The 19,591-nt window shown below is 37.2% G+C and overlaps 1 protein-coding gene and 1 pseudogene across 1 annotated transcript; both read right to left on the reverse strand.

Annotated features, from left to right (window-relative positions):
* Positions 1-16,216, reverse strand: part of LOC108989729 — a 31,246-nt pseudogene extending 15,030 nt beyond the window's left edge.
* A 162-nt stretch (positions 16,217-16,378) lies between these two features.
* LOC108989728 (1-aminocyclopropane-1-carboxylate oxidase homolog 4-like) lies at positions 16,379-18,883 on the reverse strand. The gene is made up of 4 exons (XM_035684370.1): positions 18,836-18,883; positions 16,985-17,305; positions 16,602-16,901; positions 16,379-16,417 (listed from the first exon to the last, which is right to left on the reverse strand). The coding sequence occupies exons 1-4, from the start codon at positions 18,881-18,883 to the stop codon at positions 16,379-16,381; spliced, it is 708 nt and encodes a 235-aa protein (XP_035540263.1).
* Positions 18,884-19,591: the final 708 nt, after the last annotated feature.

Raw genomic sequence — 19,591 nt, forward strand, 5'->3', positions numbered from 1 at the left:
CTCACAAGGCCTTTTAGCTGCTACAAATTGGGTCAACCTCCCACTCCTATTGCCCATAGCCCGAGCCTTTCTTTTCCAGGATTTTCCTTTCTTTACCATATCCTTCAGAACCTCATCCTTCTCCAGCCTCACCTCTTCTATTAAGTCTATCTCATTAATCTGTGTTTCCTTCACAACTTCCTTGACTCTCATATCTTATTTTCAACCTACCTCACTACCCTATGACTCCTTCACTACCTCCTCAATCCTATTAACCCCATCAGTATCCTTGAGACCACTATCACCCCCAATTTCCTCAGCCCCTTCACTCATTTGCTTCTCATCATCATCAGTAGCGTTACTCATCACCTGCATCATCCTCTTCTCTTCTCTTAGTTCTCATTTCCTCCATTATGGCTCGACTCCACCTCTTCCCCTACCTCCACTCTCCAAGGCCCATTCTTCTATTAGCTCCACTATAATCATGACTACTCTTTCTCCTCCCAACTGAGGTCACTCTTAACCAAGCCCCAAACTGCTCCTCCTTTTCACTACTCCCTCCACTCAAATATTTTTTCTCGCTACAACCCTTAGAATCATAGATTATCCTACCACATGAGAAGCATAGGAATTGTAGTTTTTCATACCTGAATGAGATCCACATGCTACTGCCCTGTACTGAGATGGTTCTTCCCCTTGCCAGAGTCTTTGTTAAGTCCATTTCTATGAGGACCCTTAGGTAGTTTCCCCATCTACTTCCATCTCCCTTCACATCGATATCCATCACCTTCCCTACTGTGTTTCCCAGCTTTTCTCTTTTCTGTTTTGTCATAAAAGCCAGGGGCAAGTTGTACATATGCACCCATAGCTCCTCACAATCAAAGCATATCTATCAACTGATTGTCAAATAGCCATGGCTTCCCTTCCCACACTCTTTGTTTGTCTGCATGGTTTGCAAATGTAATTACAAATAAATTCTTCTCTACCTCTAAAAACTTTGCTGCCCTACTAAGTTTCCAAACCTTGGCCATCGTGGATTCCATCACTCCAGAACTTATCTTCCTCTCCAACCACAGTTTTCCAACTAGGCTTCTTTCTCCCTTGCTCCTTATTTCCTTAGGTATATCCTCACCTAGCTCAACATTCATTTTTCCCTCATTAGTTAGCCTAAGCTTGTCCCTCTGTTTCTCAGAATTTTCCATCGTCATCAACCTTCTTCCACTCTCTACTACCTCAAACACTCCTTTTACGTAAGAGATACAACTAACTCCTCCCTCAATCCACAAAGATATGACAAAGAATCCTTCCCCTCGAATCTTCCTGCCACCTTGCGCTGTTGAGCCTTCTCGTTGACCACCTTACACCACCCCTGCACCATCGTACACTGTTAGAGGTCTTCCTCTTAAACCCACCCTGTTCTACCACAAAACTGTTAGAATCTTTCTTGGGTATAGTACTACCCACTTCTCCTATCTTTCCACTAATGGAAAAGAGAGAGAAGACTTCTCCCCTTTTTCCACTAACGCAAATCAGTTTGTCTTTTGATAGAGATTTGTATCTCCCAAGAATTCTTGGCAAGGAGTCTCATGCCGACGTCGAATGGAGAATGTATAGTATAAGATGATTCAAAAGTAACCGAAAATGCCACATTCATAAAGTGAGATGGTGGTATTAGTACTGTACAACATCTATCGATAATAAAAGAGCAAGTTTAGACCTTAACTCGTAGCAATTCATGTGATTACTTGGCCCAAATTTCCCCTCCACAGATTCCATCATGGACTGAAATATCCCTACTAAAGATACTGATCCAACCAGCGCGCCCCCTACTACAGTTTCAAGGTTGTGCTAAAATGCCCGTACTACATAACCAAAGATACTACCACTACAAAATTTAACTAGATAGAAACACCCCTAGTTCAAATCAAACCATCAAACCAGAAATCTTCAAAACCATTGACAACAAAAAATCTCCAAAAAGTTGCTGATCATGGAAGAGACACAAATAAGTGTATAGAAACACAGAAGTAAGGGTGATTTCGAAAATGCACTTTTGCTCACCCTATAGGTACAAGTAAACTTTCGCTTGCCCATAGGAATGTACATGCGTTTACTCGCCCAAAGGAATGAGAACTCTTTGCTTGGCCCATGTGTGAGTACTTTTTGGTCGTGATCCACCCTCGAGGTGCAAATTCCTTGTGCAAAGGTGTGAGCACTTGCAAACATCACTATATATTTTTTTATGCTCACCCTTTGATGAGCATTAACTGTGTAGCCGGTAGAATTTGCTCAAGCTTTAGGATGTGAGGAAGACTTCTACATAAACCAAGGGCTTCATTTTTCAGTCTTGCACTTCATTTTCCTTCCAAGGGTGCAGATTGGTGGTTTAGTTGGCATTGACATGCCTTTGGTTCATATGATATGAGTTGAGTTAATCCTAACCTTCAAGAGTTGTCTAAGAGTGATGCAAAACAAGTTCACAAATAAGAATCTTAGATTTGAAAATATGAAGAAAAATGTTTCAAGAAAACTATTTTCCTTCCTTCCATCATTTTTTTTGCCCTATGTACATTTCTTTCATCCTACCTTCATTTTTTCGTCCGTGCTTCTTGTTTTTTTGCTATCTTTCATTTTCTATTGTACCTTCACTTTCCCTCCTACCACATTTTTCCATCCTACCACATTTTGTCTTCCTACCTTAATTTTTTCGTACAAAGTTTTTTTTCCCTTAATTTTTTCATCCTAGTTTTATTTTTCCATCCTACCACATCTTTTTGTCCAATGACATTTTTCCGCCTTATGTTCATTTGTTGATCCTACCTTATTTTTTCATCCTAAGTTCATTTTTCCTTCCGAGCATCATTTCTTCGTGATTTCATCCTTTTTAGGTCCTAGGTTCTTTTTCTGCCTGAGTATCATTTCTTCATGCTTCCATCCTTTTTGACATCCTAGGTTCTTTTTCTGTCCTCCCATCCTTTTTCCATGCGTGCATTCTCTGCTCACCCCTGAGTCCAAGAACTTGCCTCCCATGTGTTTTGAAAACATCACTTCTAGTTTTATTTTATTTTATTTTTCTCAAAATTTGAATAGTTTTTATAGGGGTATCTTGCATGTGCCTTCATACTACTGACTCTAAATATATAAGGGTATAGGTCTTTTTCATTCTTGAATTAGTTCTAAATGTTTTTTTCGTATTATGAAAATTGCCCATTAGGCCATGATGTTCTGGCCTTATTAAAAAAAATAATACAAACAGTTAATTCTAAGTAAAGTACAAGAATAACAAACCCCTTCGTTGGCTAAAATGGGCACTAAAAAGCTAGAGTGTGTAGATTTTTGATAACATTTTCAAAAACTTGAATGAGTTAAGAGATAAAATCAAAGAAGCTAAAATTCACCTTGAATTGAATCAGGCAGAACCAGAGGAGGTACTATTTGAGACATTTTAGAATCAATATGCTATAGCTTTGTAACAAGAGGAATTTTATTGGAAATGGTTACCAAAGGGGGATCAAAACACAAAAGCTTTCCACAAGATGCTACTTCATAAAAGAAAAAAGATTGTCATCTCTTCTTTAGCATTACCAGATGGGACCACGACAGATAATAAGTCATGTATTCACTCCACAACAGTGGATTATTGTCAGAATCATCTTTCAAATGAGGGTGTTGATATTCAAGTTGATGTTTTGAATTTAACGCTTGAATAAGTAACTACAGAGTATGTTGTAACGTTGCTAGATAAGCCTTTTCTGGAGGAGCTTAAAGAAGAAGTATTTTCGATCCCCCATTGACTCAGCTCTGAAACCAAATGGGTTCTTATTTACCTTTGATACATTGAGCGCTAGTTTTTTATTCGAAATGATCTCCTAGAGGCTGTCACTTTGATTTTTCAAGGATCTACTTTATCTGATTATTTTATGGCTTTAGTAATGAGTAAAATAAGTAAAGCTTGAATTTGAAAAAGACTTCTTTATTTTCTGAATGAATATTATGTATAGTGATAATCATGTCGTTTGAGGGGATAACCATATTGTCAACATATAGAAGGATGATAATAATACCTGCATTAGTGGTCTGCAAAACAGTGCAGAGCCATATGAGTTGGGAACAAAACTTGGCTAAGCGCAAGAATTGAATTTGCAAACGAAGCACAATGAGCTTGTTTCAGAACATAAAGAGTAAGATGAAGGAGGCAAACTTTGTGAGGAGGATGCTCATTGCCAGGTGGAGGTTGCATTTATACTTTTTCAAAGAGCATTTGATAAATTTTAGTCTGAAGTTGGAATTCCAAGGAAGCATCATGAGTGTGATTGTATTGACATGCTAGAAAATCCCAAGCTTTGGAAGTAGACTATGAATAGAAGGAACTAAAGTGTTGATAAACTAGGAAAGTATCTTACAGTGCATGTTATCCCAATCCTCAACATGTGAAGCAAAATCACCTGCAATCTCATCATATTTAGGCTTAGGTAGAGAGATTTTGTCAGACACATAACCCCACAATCGATGTCCTCATAGAAAAACCTCCATATCTTGGGTCCGCAATTAGAAGAATTTTGATCCATTCAATATAGGATCAATTAGATGAAATTTATGGTCAAAATTAGAATAACTTTGAGCTATTGAGAGAAGTCCAATGCAAAACTAGACGGAAAATATGAAACTAGTGTGAAAAATTGAGTAGGAAGCACCTGGTCGATATTCAAAATCAACGGTCAAACGAATGATGTGGCACTACTGACGTGGGCTATTGACGTGATGCTAGGCGTGGGATCTAGGGTTGACATGGCACACTGGGATGGAGACACGTGTCTTCGATGTTTTTTATTTGCGCAGGGAAGTCTGCTGACATGTGAATGGAGAGCAATTTCTTTGGGTGGCACGTGCGTCCTCTGTTGGTCTCAATTTTTGTCTCGTTCAACTCAATTTTTGCCTTGTTCAACCTGAGGGCCAAACGTTGTGGTGGGCCATGGTGGCACATGTGACGGCGGATGCGATTAGGTCTTTCATAAATCAGATAATTTATACCTTGCGAACTTGATTTTGAAATTTGATTTTAGAACTAGGAGCGATGAAGGCTGGAAAGCATTGAGCGGGGATAGTGTTGCCGGAAAAAAAGTTGAAAAATGTACTCAAAGAGTCCACATAGAACTTGTGGCTATGATGTCATGAACAAAACAAGTAAAAATAGAATTTGAAAAAGATTTCAATATTTTCTAAATGAATGTTATGTCAATGAGATTACCTATTTATAGAGAAATAGGCTAAGTGAAATAAGGATGTAAATAAATGCAAGATCTCCTAATCTAGGTTGTATTCTAATCGAAATAACATATATATCAACAAATGATATGGCTAGTACCTAAAATGGATAGGTTGAATGATTTCTCTTCCTTTAGGCCTAAGTCCCTTTGTAAAAAAGTGAACCTTATCTCAAAATTGTAAAAAAGCCTATTTCTTTTAGTGGGAGCTACTTTTTTACAAGGGTTTACGCAAGATTTATCTATGTCAAGTTTTGAAGGCTTTTAGTTTCTTCAACGGGTGGATTTCTATGGTGCAATGGTGCTTTATGCTACTAAAGTGCATTTCCTTGAATTCCACTATCGAGTGATTTTTCCTTCAAATAGAGGATTACGTCGAGATGATCCGTTATCTTCTTTTCTTTTCATATTAAGTGAAGAAGTTCTGGGTAGGTGGATTAAAAATCTATGGAATGAACTGCCTTGTAAAGGCCATAAGGGCTATCTTCCAATTACATTTTATTTTTCGTTGATGATATTCTTAATTGACTAATGGTGCAAAGAAAATTTTAGTCAAGCTACTTGTTTGTTTTGCTCTTCTTATGAGATACCTTGTGGGAGCTAATAAATCCTCAAATAAGTAGTTTTCATTTTCATACAAAGTTACCAAGAACTCAAAAGTTTATTATTATAGCTACTATTATGTTTTAAGGTGAAGGTTTTCCCGCCCCCGCCCTGCAAAGGTAAAGGGGAAAGTTGGGGCCCATGTACCTTAGTATCGCCCATGGTGGGTAGATTGGCCCTCACAACCATCCACCCCACCCGCCTACCCACAACCAAAAAAAAAAAAAAATCCAAAACAACCGAAAACCATCAAATCGGAAAACAAGAAAAACAAATCCAAACCAACAAAAACAAAACATATATGAAAAATGGCCATGAAAGGTCGTGGGTCTCTTCGAAAACCCACAGTCATTCATGCTTCAAGAAGGAGGTGAGGAGGAGAAGAGGACGGGTGTACCGCCATGCTAGAGAGAGGGAGAGAGTGCAAGAGATAATGAAGGGGGGGAGGAAGAGAGATTGAGAGCGCCAGTGAGGAAAGAGAGAGAATGATGGGAAATAAAGAGTGTTAAACCTAACCCTGAAATAACATCGTTTTCGACGTTTATTTGTTTTTTTTTTTTAAAATAAGATACAACAATGTCGTTTTATTAAAGAAAATTTTTGTATTTAAAATATATATGTATATATATGGGCTAGGCTAAGCCGAAGGGGCCTAAACTCTAATTTTACAATTATCACGTTATTGGCTCGAGGGAGCATCGAGCGAACTCTGTATCTAATGTCTACTCAAGCGACATGTCGAGCAAGTGTTGAACGAAATCCTTGCTTGAGTTTTGCTCGAGTAATTTGTCGTACGAACATCGAGAGAACTTTCTGTCTGGTGTTTCGCTTCGGCTTGGGACTATCGGCCCAAGCCTCAATGAAACCCTACCAAAAAATCGTATTGAATTATTATCAGGTCGGGTCTTCAAATCGGGCCACCACAAGAATAATCCAAGCTCTAGAAGCCTAACAATATCCCATTGATACAACCAACACATCACCATCTGGCCCGAAAACATAAATCCTCCACCTCTACCCTTGTATACAAGCTAGAAGACCAACTAAAGTTGTTCATAACTTCAACTTCTCACATGTAGCACCATAAATCAACACATCTGTAGGGTAAGTCTCAACTCCCATTGCACTAGAATATCTAGTCTCATATAGACTTTAGCACAGATCAAAGAACCAATAGTTGAGCCCTCATTCTTTGACTTGGGTAATCGACCCCTCCTCCTACTACCATCTTGTTCAGTCTTCAGTTGATGTCCAGTGCTTGCTTCATCCTTTGAAGTCCAATTAGCTTCTTCATAGCTGACTCCCATTTTCTAGAACTCCCATCTTGGAAGATCTCTATGTAGTTTTATGGTTTCCCACTTTTAGTCAGTAGGATATAGTTCAATGTGGATGAATACCGCTACGGAGGTCTGGTCATCCAGGAAGCTTTGCGAGCATAAATTGTATGTAGATGATCCTAGATCACTAGACACACTTTCCCCCCAAATTTGATTCCTTTGCTTTGCATTGTGGTCTCAGAAAATTTACCCAGGCTTTCAGATTTAGATTCATGAGGAACTACAAAATTGACCCTCTTTTGCTTCCCTAACCTCACGTTCAAAAATGACTTCCCCTTCTGATTCATGTGACCAAGCCTATTGCGCTACAACTTTATATTATTCTTTACTTCAGTGACATAAATCATATCACTTGGTCTGAATGTCGTATATAGAGTATTTTTTCTCTGAGCACGAGCCAAAACCATCACACCTATCATCACCTCCCGAGAAGATAACCAAATGACCGCTATCGTCAAGCTGTGCCACAAATATTAGCTATTGCTTCAACTAGGGAGTGTCTCACTTTTTTCAAAGTCCACACATGCCTGTTTAGGAGTACGATGTGCACATCTCCAAATCCTACTAGATCCAGTGCTTCTCCATCAACCTTTTACACCTTACCAAAATCACCATCAACATAATTCTACATGATTGGTGTGACGTGGTGTGAAACGAAGCCCATGAATCCAAAACCTAGTCATCAACCGGACTGTAAACTACAAGAAATAGGGCATCCTATATTTCCTCAATCACCACATTCACACCGTCATCCTTAAACTGCTTCGGATTTAGGCACTCTTTTCATGTGGCTCATTTTGCCACAATTCTATCTGTTGCCCAGACCTTGACTTGCTCCTGCCCCTATTCCTGGACTTTGACCTGTCATGTCCCCTACCTCGAGTGTTAACATACAGGGCAAACCCCGAACTTGAGGTCTCACCAGAATCTCTTCTGTGCATCTCCTAAACAAGAATCAGATATTGGGCGTCTTCGTATTTTAGCTTAATCTTCTTGGCATAATTACTCAGTCATTCTTATGGGCCCAACTATTCAGCAATGATGCCAACAAGATCAATGCCCAAATCTCATCATCAAACTCAATTTTGACATACGACAATTGATTTGTAATAGTGTTAAACTCGTTCAGATGTTGGGCAATAAACATACCTTCTGTTATTTTCAAGTTCAACAGTTTTTTCACCAGATGCATATCGTTATTTGCCGCTGACTTTTCATACATACTAGACAAAGTCGTCATAAGATTCGTTATAGTCTTCTCCTTGATAATGTTGTGTGCAATTGATCTCGACAAGGTTAGCCTAATAACTGTCAGGATCAGTCGATCTAACATGTTCCAAACAACATCCTTCATGTTCTTCAGCTTCTTTCCCAATAGAGGGAGATGGAGTCTCTTTCCGTAGAGATAGTCCTTTATCTGCATCCTCTAGTACTCAAAGTCCGTACTATCAAACTTCTCAATTTCAACCTTCACTTCTTCTCCTGTCATCGGTCTCCCTTAGACCCGAACCTGGCTTTGATACCGGTTGTTGTGGAAAATGATGACATAAAGTAAAATAAAAACAAAACAAGATATCAATGACAAGATACACAAATTTATATAGTTCGGTAACATGTCTACATCCATGGAGCTACAAAAGATTTTATTATCTTGAGAAATTTGAAAGTACATTGTCGGGCAAAATTACAATGCTCAAAACTGGCCATATTGTTCATAATAAACATATATATAGGGTTGTACTACGAAAATTCTAATTTCACAATTATTGCATTATTCACTCGAGCGAAGTGTCAAGCAAGCCTTGAGAGAACTTTCAGTCTGATGTTTGCTAGAGTGACATGTCGAATGAGTGTCGAATGGACTCTCTGCCTGAGTTTTACTTGAGCGACCTATTGTGTAAATGTCAAGCAAACTTTCTGTTTAGCGTTTCACTTCGTCTTGGGCCAATAGGCCCAAGCCTTATTAAAACTCTACAAAAAAATCATAACGAATCATTATCAGATAGGGTCATCAAATTGGGCCTCCACAAAAATAAACTAGACTCCACAAACCCAACATGGTTCTCTCAAAACCAAGGGTTTTACAATTTTGCACTCAACGTCAACTGATGTTAAAAGAGGTTATGGTCGGTGGAAGTTGGTGCATTCCTTTGTTACAAAATAGTTTAGGTAATGATCTAGTGCAAGAGATCTCAAAACACCAAATGGTGTTAAGGTCTGGGATGGATATCAAATTATAGAAGCAATCTGTATATGCAGTTTTTTGATCTAGTATTGCATGCATTTAGAAGACACCATTGCACCCTCCTTGCATATTACTTGTTGAGTTGTTTATTATTTAAACTTGCAACGAGATTATATTTTCACTAAGACCGCTTTATGATTTGACAGATGCCCTAGCTGTAGCTAGCACTTTGGTTGTGAATCCTCACTTGCCCATAAGGGTCGATAACGATCATTGCAATTTTACATATCCTAGTGGATACTTTGGTTTCTGGTTTTGTTCTGTTGAAATGGGCTCTGTGCTCTCAACTAATTTCCCCCACTTGTTTTCGTAATACTGACAAGTTGTAATGTAAATATCATTAGTATTAGAATTGATTCTACTTGCACTCCTAATGTACTTCCATCTTTTTGGTAAAAAGAATAAAGTTTCACCTGTTGAGTTATACTTCAACTAGCTAGTATGTCTTTCTTTTATAGTAACAAAGGAGGGGTGAGATTTTAGATTCTAACCCTATGTAGGAATGAGCCAAAGAAATCATCAGCACTTTTTTCCTTCTAAAAACACGATAAGTTTAGCAATACACATTTTTATGTTTTACTATTTTTACACGTGTATATAGGAAATCAGTTAACTTACTATTATTGTATTTTAACTAATGAGGGTTTGTGAACAGTTTTGTATATAAAACTCATGTAATTACACTTGATGAATACAACATGATATCTTCTTCTACTCTGGAAATTAGTTCTCTTAACATCGTATAAGAAGAAATTAGGGTTTCTTTCTAGTTTCCTCTTTCGTGCAACTTTTCTCTTTCGATCGTGATTGAAGGTGATCGTGTACATTTCACTAATTCCACTGTTAATGTCGAATCTGATCCAAGAAGTCCCTATTTCCTCACCAATGCTGATCATCCTGGCATTTTTTTTGTGAGTGAGAAACTGATCAACAGTAATTACCATTCGTGGTCTCGCTCAATGTTTCTATCCTTGAAGGCGCAAAATAAACTCGACTTCGTCGATGAATCTCTTCTTTGTTCCAGCCAAGACTGCTGTTCTGTTTCCTTCTTGGAGCAAATGCGAAACCATTGTGTTGTCTTGGCTTCTTAATTCTTTGTCTTTGAAAATTGCTTAGAGTGTAATCTATGTTGATTCCTCTGATGCAATGTGGCTCGAGTTGAAGGAACGTTTTTCTCAAGGTAATGGAGCTTGGATCTTTGAGTTGCAAACTGCTATTTATGCATTACGTTAAGAACAGAGTGATGTTTGCACATATTTCATAGATGTAAAGGTACTATGGGATGGAGTTTTGAATTATCAATCATTACCTATATGTCATTGTCATGGTTGCACATGCAAATTCCTCAAAGATTTTTGCTTAATATCATCATTAGACCTATGTTATGACATTTCTGATGGGACTCAATGATATTTTTAACAATGTGAGAGGTCAAATTTTGATGATGGAACCTTTGCCTTCCATTATCAAAATGTTAGTCAAGAAGAAAGGTAGTGAATTGTTAGTCATTGTACTCCTCATTTTGCCTCTGTTGAATCTGTTGCTTTGGCTGCTAAATCTGAGAATTCCTTTAAAGTTCTTAAAGGAAATGCACGTAGCAGACTTCTCTGTAGTTATTGTGGTCTTGCTGAACACATTATTGACAAATGATTTAAATTGCATTGTTATCCTCCTAACTATAAAGTTTAAGGATAAATCCAAAGCTGGATTTGTCTCAGCTAATTTAGTTCAACAATCCTTTATGGTTGCTAATAATTCGTCCAACAATTTTCTTGTCATTGTGGATCAATATCAACAATTGCTAGCTTTACTCCAACCACCTCTTTTTAATGTCACTCCATCATTCAATATGGTCTTGGTTCCTAATTTCTTAGGTAACCTTACTTCTTTTTGTCTTGTTGCACCTTCCATTGGTTCCTCCTTTTGGATAATCGACAGTGGAGCTTCATACCACATGGTCCATTCTCCATCTATACACTAGCCCACCTATTGCTATGTCCAATTTAGTTCAGCTACCAAATGGTACTTATGCCAATGCTACACACATTGGTAACATTATTCTGAGTCCCACCCTCACCTTAACCAATGTTCTATGTGTCCCCACTTTTTCATTCATCTCATTTCTGTCAGCAAGATGACCCAATCCTTAAACTGTTCTTTAATTGTTAAAGCTGACAAATGTTTCTTGCAAAACCTAGTCACTTGGAAGATGATTGGGATGGGTGAACTGCATGATGGCTTCTACAAGTTGACTATTTCAAATTTCTCTGCTATACACAATGATTCTCTTATCCCTACTTGTGTTTCTGTCCAATCTAATGTAGCCTTGTGACATTTTAGATGAGGACATCTAGGTTTTTCCAGATTATAACTTTTGAATAAGCACATTCATCATTTGTCTTCTAAGTTTGATTCATGTACCATTTGTTCTATTGCTAAACAAAAACGTTTGCAATTTCCAATTAGCAATAATAAATGCACTGCTTCTTTTGATTTAGTACATTGTGATATATGGGGTTCAATGTCAATTCCCACAAAAGAAGGATTTAGGTATTTTCTTTCCATAGTAGATGATTTTTCTAGAGCTATTTGTATTTACCTAATGAAATCTAAATCTGAAACTGGTTTCCTTTTGCAGTCTTTCTTTGTTCATATAGAAACTCAGTTTTTTGTTAAAATCAAAGTCCTCAAGTCTGATAATGGACCTGAATTTGCTCTAAAGTCCTTCTTTGCTTCTAAAGGGGTCCTTCACCAATTGAGTTGTGTTGCTACTCCACAACAAAATTCTATTGTGGAGCGTAAATACCAACATATTCTCAATGTGGCAAGGTCCCTCCTCTTTCATGCTAAAATTCTTGTCTGTTATTGGGGAGACAGTATGATTACTGCTGTCTATCTCATTAATAGAACACCAAGTCCCATTCTTTTCAATAAAAGTCATTTTAAACTTTTATGTCATAAAGTTCCTTCTTACTCACATCTTAGAGTGTTTGGATGCTTGTGTTTTGGCTCCACGCTTTCTCATAATCGATCCAAGTTTTCTCCAAGAGCTGTAAAATCTGTTTTTCTAGGCTATCGCTTTGGTGTTGAGGTTGTAAATTGTTGAACCTAGAGACTCGGATTTGCTACATTTCTAGGGATATTTCATGAAGATGTGTTTCCTTTTGAAACTTCTTCCTCAACACCATTTCAGCCTCAAGATTGTTCTATTCCACTTTCTGCTCCAAATTTTGATATCCACCTTCCACCTTCCATTTCAATTTTAGAATCTAATTCTGCTACTCCAATCCCTTTCCCACCTACTCAGTTTGATTCTCCTCAAAGATCAACTCGAGATAGACATCCTCCTTCCTATCTTCAGTCCTACCATTGTCAACAGGCTACTTTGCAATCTTCTCCTTCCTCTCATCAACAAGCTGTTGCGTCTTCTCCCTAGAATACTTCTCATCCCCTCAATAAGTTCTTGACTTATGACAGATTATCTCATTCTCATAAGCACTTTGTTCTTGCCACTTCCACTCTATTTGAACCGAAGACTTTTTCTCAAGCTATCTCTTACCTTGAGTGGAGAATTGCCATGCAATCTGAAATATCAACATTGGAAGAGAATCACACATGGGACTTATTTCCTTTAACCGCTGGAAAACACCCTGTTAGTTGTAAATGGGTGTATAAACTGAAATTTAACTCAGATGGCGGTGTTGAGAGATGTAAGGCTCGATTTGTAGCTAAGGGTTACACTCAATTGGAGGGTTTTGGTTACCATGAGACCTTCAGTCCAATAGCTAAGCTTACCACAGTTAGATTTTTTCTGTCCATTGTTGCTGTCAAGAAATGAAACATTATTCAAATGAATGTGAATAATGCTTTCTTGAATGGTGACCTCCATAAAGAGGTTTATATGTCTTTGCCACCTGGTTTTGACAGCATGGGGGAGTCTAATATGGTTTGTAAGCTTAAAAAGTCATTATATGGCTTAAAACAAGCCTCAAGATAGTGGTTTGCCAAGTTTTCTTCAACTTTGATAGCTGCTAGTTTTACTCAATCAAAATCGGACTATTATCTTTTGTCTAAGATTGAAGGCAACTCCATCATCATGTTTTTAGTCTATGTTGATGATATTTTAAAAACCAACAATGATCTTGCATCTATGACTTCTTTAAAAGCATGTATGAATGATCATTTTAAGTTGAAATGGCTGCGTTTGGATGTTAAATTGAGTTGAGATGAAAGTTGAAAATTAAATAAAATATTGTTAAAATATTATTTATTATTATTATTATTATTTTGGGATTTGAAAAAGTTAAATTGTTTATTAAATTTTGTGTTAGAATTTGAAAAAGTTGTGATGATTAGATAAAATTAGTTGAGATGAGTTGAGATGTGTTTGGAATCCAAACGTAATATTTAAAGTATTTTTTAGGTCTAGATGTTGCTAGATCTTCTAAAAGAATTCATTTGTGCCAGATGAAGTATTCTTTAGAAATTATTGAGGATTGTGGCTTGCTTGGTTGTAAACCAGTAAATTCTCCAAAGGAACAAAATCTGGTTCTTAATTCTAGTGATGGTGGTGAATTGGAAGACCCTTCTCAATACGGAAGATTAATTGGCAGATTGATTTATTTGACTATTACAAGGCCAGATATTACTTTTTATGTGCAAAAGTTAAGTCAGTTTATGCATAAGCCTTGAAAGCCACATATGGCAGCAGCTCACAGAGTAGTCCAATATATCAAAAACACAATTGGTTTGGGTCTTTTTTTCTGCTTCTTCCACTGATCTTCAACTTAAGATATATACTGACTCTGATTGGGCAACATGCCCTAACATTAGGAGGTCTGTTACTAGTTACACTGTATTCTTGGGGGATAATTTGGTCTGCTAGAAATCAAAGAAGTAGCACACAGTTTCCAGATCTTTTGAAGAATCAAAATATAGGGCAATAGCAGCAGCTGTGTGTGAAGTGATTTGGTTAAAAAATTTGCAGGTTTTGGTATCAAGCACTCTCAAGCTGCAATTCACATATCATCCAATCCAGTTTATCATGAATGGACCTAACATATTGAATTGAACTGCCACCCGTTTGTAAGGGAGAAGCCACAAGATGAGATTTAGCAAGTTGTTTCATGTAAAGTCTACCAACCAAATAGTAGATATTCTAACTAAAGCCCTCGGATTGTATCAATTTAATCATCTCGTACTAGTAAATATATATAGTCCATCTTGAGGGGGAGTAATAAGTTTTACAATACACATTTTTCTACTTTACTATTTTTACACGTGTATATAGGAAAGCAGTTAACTTACTATTATTGTATTTTGACTAATGAGCGTTTGGGAACAGCTTTGTATATAAAGCTCATGTAATTACACTTGATGAATACAACAGAATATCTTCTACTCTGGAAATTTGTTCTCTTAACACAGGCGTGCAACACTCTTTCTGTCTCTTCCTCTCCCTCTTGATTTTGTGTCCCTTTTAATTCTATAAGTGTCTCTGTCTCTTCCTCTGATCCCTAACGTTTCATTTCTATAGCACTTGACTTTACGCCTTCCTTGTTCATGTCACCACTATCAACCGTCACCTATATATGCATGCAGGCACACAACTACGTACGTACATATCCCTCCGGATTTCATACAAAGCAAACGATACATACGGGTGGTCTTGACTATGTATCCATTTCTCCAGCTTATTTATATAAATGCGTACAATTGCTAAGAGTATTTAACACTGAAATTAATAATAATATCATTTGAGCATTAACTAATTAAACATGCATCCTTCTTATGCAATAACAATCTATCAACATATAATTTTCGTTACGAACTTATAAAGTCGCGTCAGAATTATGTAAAGCTCTAAACATTACATATATAATTATGACGACTTTAGTCTTGAAACCCAATTCAGTAACCTATTTTGAAAATTTAAAGGCCATTTTCTATTTCAAACTTAATATTCTTTCATTTAGAGAAAGATAATTTAATTTAGTTTTAGTTTATTAAAAATTTAGATATCACAATATTCTTTATGAAATTACATTAATTATTTCGCATAAAACAAGAAGGGTGCAGGGTATCTCCTCCTATTTCGGTAACTGGAAGACTTCCTTCACCATCCGCCTTGTGCCTTCTTGCCTGAAGAATTCCTGGAGAAACTCTGCATAACGATAGCTCCGGTAAATTGGAGGATGTTCCTCCTTGCGATCAAATCCTCAATTGGGCCAATCACAGTGTCCAGATTCGGCGCATAAAACATTGCGAAAGACACTCGTCGCTGTGTTTTGTTGGTTACGGCCCTGTGGTGCACACTCTTAAATCTTCCATTGCTCAGAACCTACATGCATGCAAATTAAACCCACACATAAATCCATGGTATCATGTCATGCTACGGATAAACTCTCTCTCTCTCTCTCTCTAAAGGGATTATATAAAAGTAAATTCACAAACTGATGTGGTAAGTCATATTCATGTAAAGTTACTTTTGTTATAAAGTAGATCTATCGGATTCTATGAAATCATATCAGTTTGTAGATTTATTTTGTATAATCTTTTTATGTCTGTAGCAGTTATCATATATATATATATATATATATATAGAGGAAAATACACATGCATATGGTTGTGATTCTAAGATAGAATCGTTAACAATCATTAACGTAGCTACCAATTATAACATCCATATACAACCACGTTGACCCACCTAGTTAGCTAGCTGGTAATTATGAGCACAATTAACATGGGAAAAGTGTCTATGATTGTGAAATTACCACTTTTTTCAACATGTAGAACATTTAATTTAATGAGGCCAGTGTGAAGTCAATATTTGAATTCAGGATTTCTAATTTGGTCCTCTAATCTGATATCATGTGAAAATTGAAATCATTACTTATTCAAAAAATTTAAACTGAAAGAAAGAGAGATATTTAATTACTTGTATCATATTCTTAACCATAATTGAATATCGATATACCCCAAAGTCCAAACTGCCAATTTGAGGATGCATTAATATTCCATCTCATAATGTACAAAGTGGAAATATTAGATTTGCAGACATAAGCACTATTTAATCGGGTAATTAATTAACAGGTGTAGTCACTGCTCCTATTAAGGGTTTTTCTATTTTTTTCCTGGGTGAAGTAAATTAGAAAGAATCAGAGATGGAGTTACCTGCATCTGATCACCCAGATTGATGACAAATGCATTTGGAATGGGGTCAACTGCTACCCATTCCCCATCTTTTAAGACTTGGAGGCCAGTCACTTCTGCTGATTGTTGGAGCACCGTGAGCGCTGGGAGATCAGTGTGAATAGCCAGACCCAATGTCAGATCAGGGTTCGGACATGGTGGATAATAATTAGCTTGTGTTCTTAGTTCTGGCGGGTCCCCCAGTCTTTTTTGCGAGAAATCTTTCTCCAACCCAAGGGCTTCGGAAATCAAGCTGAAAAGACTAGTGATCAAGGTACCAACCTCCTTTGCATATTCACCAAAAGCCTCACTATTTAATCAAGCTGGAAAGCCTAGTGATCAATTCAAATTAATCTGTATTAGACATATTTGCCCGTGCGTTTTGAGTCCAGCCTAGGTTTGCGTGAATGGTCTCCACCCCAACTTGCTGCAGCACCTTCAGGACGCAAAACGCAGACCAGGGAGACGTGCAACGCTGCGTGGCTTCGATGCTGTGCAGTGTGATGGCAAGAATCCGCATCCTGGAAGAACCTGGGCTGGATCGAGCAGCTCACACGGGCAAACCCACTCACGCCAAGTGCTGGGCTGGCTCGAAATGCAAAGGGATGCACGCTGAAATGCAGGAGCTGGAAGACGCGTATGGGGTGGAGACCATTCACGCGAACCTGGGCTGGACTCAAAACGCACTGGCAAAGATCAAAACGGCATGAAGGCACGCATGGGACGCAAAGTGATGGACGCAAAACGCACGGCAAGAGACGTGCAACGCAGGAACCTGGGCTGGAGTCAAAAAGCACGAAGTGTAAATGCTGGGCTGAAGTGGAATGTAAAACGCGGCTGGGGATGCAAAGCTTGGAGGCAAAAAGCAGAGAGGGAGAGAGTAAAAAAAGAAAGATTTTTGGCCGAGCGCCTCTCTCTCGTATTTTTTTCTTTCGGATTTATTTCCAGGTGGCTGGTTCTTCTTCTTCGTTTTTCCAGTTCTTTTTTATTCTTCTTTATTTTCATTTGGTTTTCTTCTTAATTTTCGACGTTTTAGCAGATTTTGGGATTATAGTATTTTTATTTTGTAATTTTCGTTCAGTGCAGTAGTTAAAGATGTTTGAATTTAATCTTTTTAGGCATTTTGTTAATCTAGAGATGATAGGTTAGATTTTTAACTTAGGATTCAATGAGTAACCCATGACTATTTGGAGTTGGATTTTCTTCAATATTTAGTGCTTTTGATGATTAACTTGATGGATTATATTTCAATGTGCATCTAGAAAAGATTAGAGTTCTTTGATCTTGGTTTAGATCAGTTGTAGACATAAATGCACAATTGATACTTGAACAAGTAACATGACTTTGATAGTTTTCTTTCATTTTTCTATGATTGTCATATAATTTGTCAAGTAGTTTTATTAGAATAAAAATTGTAGTTCATTGCTATATTATCCGACCATGATTTCTAGGAATGAGAGAATGGTTGAGAGAAAATGAAAAGAGAAGTAAATCCATCACCAAATTAGTGGGCGAAAATTGCATCCCAAATGTTTGTTTAATTGCTTCTTAGAAGTTTAAGTCAACTACCGCACATTTTCTTTAAATCCCTTGATTCTTAGTAATTTTAGAAAAATAGATTCACTTTTATTTTCAGCTTCACTCGTGCGGAAACTTTCCAACAATTTCACTCTTAATTCATTCCACACTCCCTTAGTAAGCTCCATTTTGGTGTTGATATAGTTAGTGGTTAACTTCTAAAATTTATTTCTCTTTTCTTATTATTTTTGTTCATTGCTAGATCATTTAGTGTACTGATTTCTTTTCGTTTCAAAATTTTTTGTCACCACAAACGGTAATATGTTGTCTTGCGAATGTGAATTGTTTGTTAAATTCTCATTGTCCCTGTGAATTCGATCTTAGGATTTATCCTTGTATTACTTTGACAGCTTCTACTCTTGGAAGTCAAAATTAAAAGCTGATCAAGTTTTTGACGCCGTTGCCGGGGACGACTGGTATTTAGCAAAGCATTCTCATATTGTTGAGAAGACGTTAGTAGCGCTGTGAACCTCTTCATAACTTGGGTGGCATTTTTCTTTATTTTATTTTACTTTATTTTTGTTGTTGTTGTTGTTTGTCGTGCATATTCTTTTATTTTCTGTTCTTATTTGTATGACTGGTTGGACTAGGGACCAAACTTCTCGATTGGTTAAGACAGAATCACAAGCATCTTTTACCTCAGCATCACTTTCTCTTGAGTCATCTTCTGACACTAATAGTACCATAGCTGAAAATGAGAATCATGATCGGGAAATAGTGAATCAGAATAGGACACTTAGAGATTATTTACAACCTGTCAGAACTAGCACACCCTCATGCATAATCCTACATTTGAATGCAAATGTCTTTAATTTCAAACCTAGAATGATTCCATTAATTCCACATTTTTATGGCATGGATTCCGAGAATCCGTACCTTCATATCAAAGAATTTGAAGAGGTTTGTTTTACATTCATGGACCGAACATGCACTGAGGAGGTTATTAGACTAAAGTTATTTCCATTTTCCTTGAAAGATAAAGCTAAAACATGGTTAAATGCATTAAGACCCGTCCTGAAGGTGCTGCAGCAAGTTCTTCCCAGCCCAGCGTTTCCTGCCATGGTTTGAAGCCACTAGTGTTCTACGTGAGTTTCCAGAGCTTTACTTTGGAGTTGCCGTGTCAATTGGGTAATTCCAAGAATACCCATGTGTTTCAACATATTTCCCATAATACCCTGTATGAGGAGTAAAATTTTGGGATATTATTTTTGGTGTGAACTGATTGCAATACAACTCCTTTCAAGTGCAAAATATCAAAATTTAATATTGAGTCAAGAACTAAAAATTACTACATAATTAAGTGCTTCATTCATATTTTGGTTAAACAAATCATTCACTTTAGCAGCTTAATCATGTAGTTTTTGACACTTTATCAATCCCGATGCAACACAAAG

This window comes from Juglans regia, chromosome 13, assembly GCF_001411555.2.
Source record: "Juglans regia cultivar Chandler chromosome 13, Walnut 2.0, whole genome shotgun sequence".
Classification (NCBI taxonomy): Eukaryota; Viridiplantae; Streptophyta; class Magnoliopsida; order Fagales; family Juglandaceae; genus Juglans; species Juglans regia.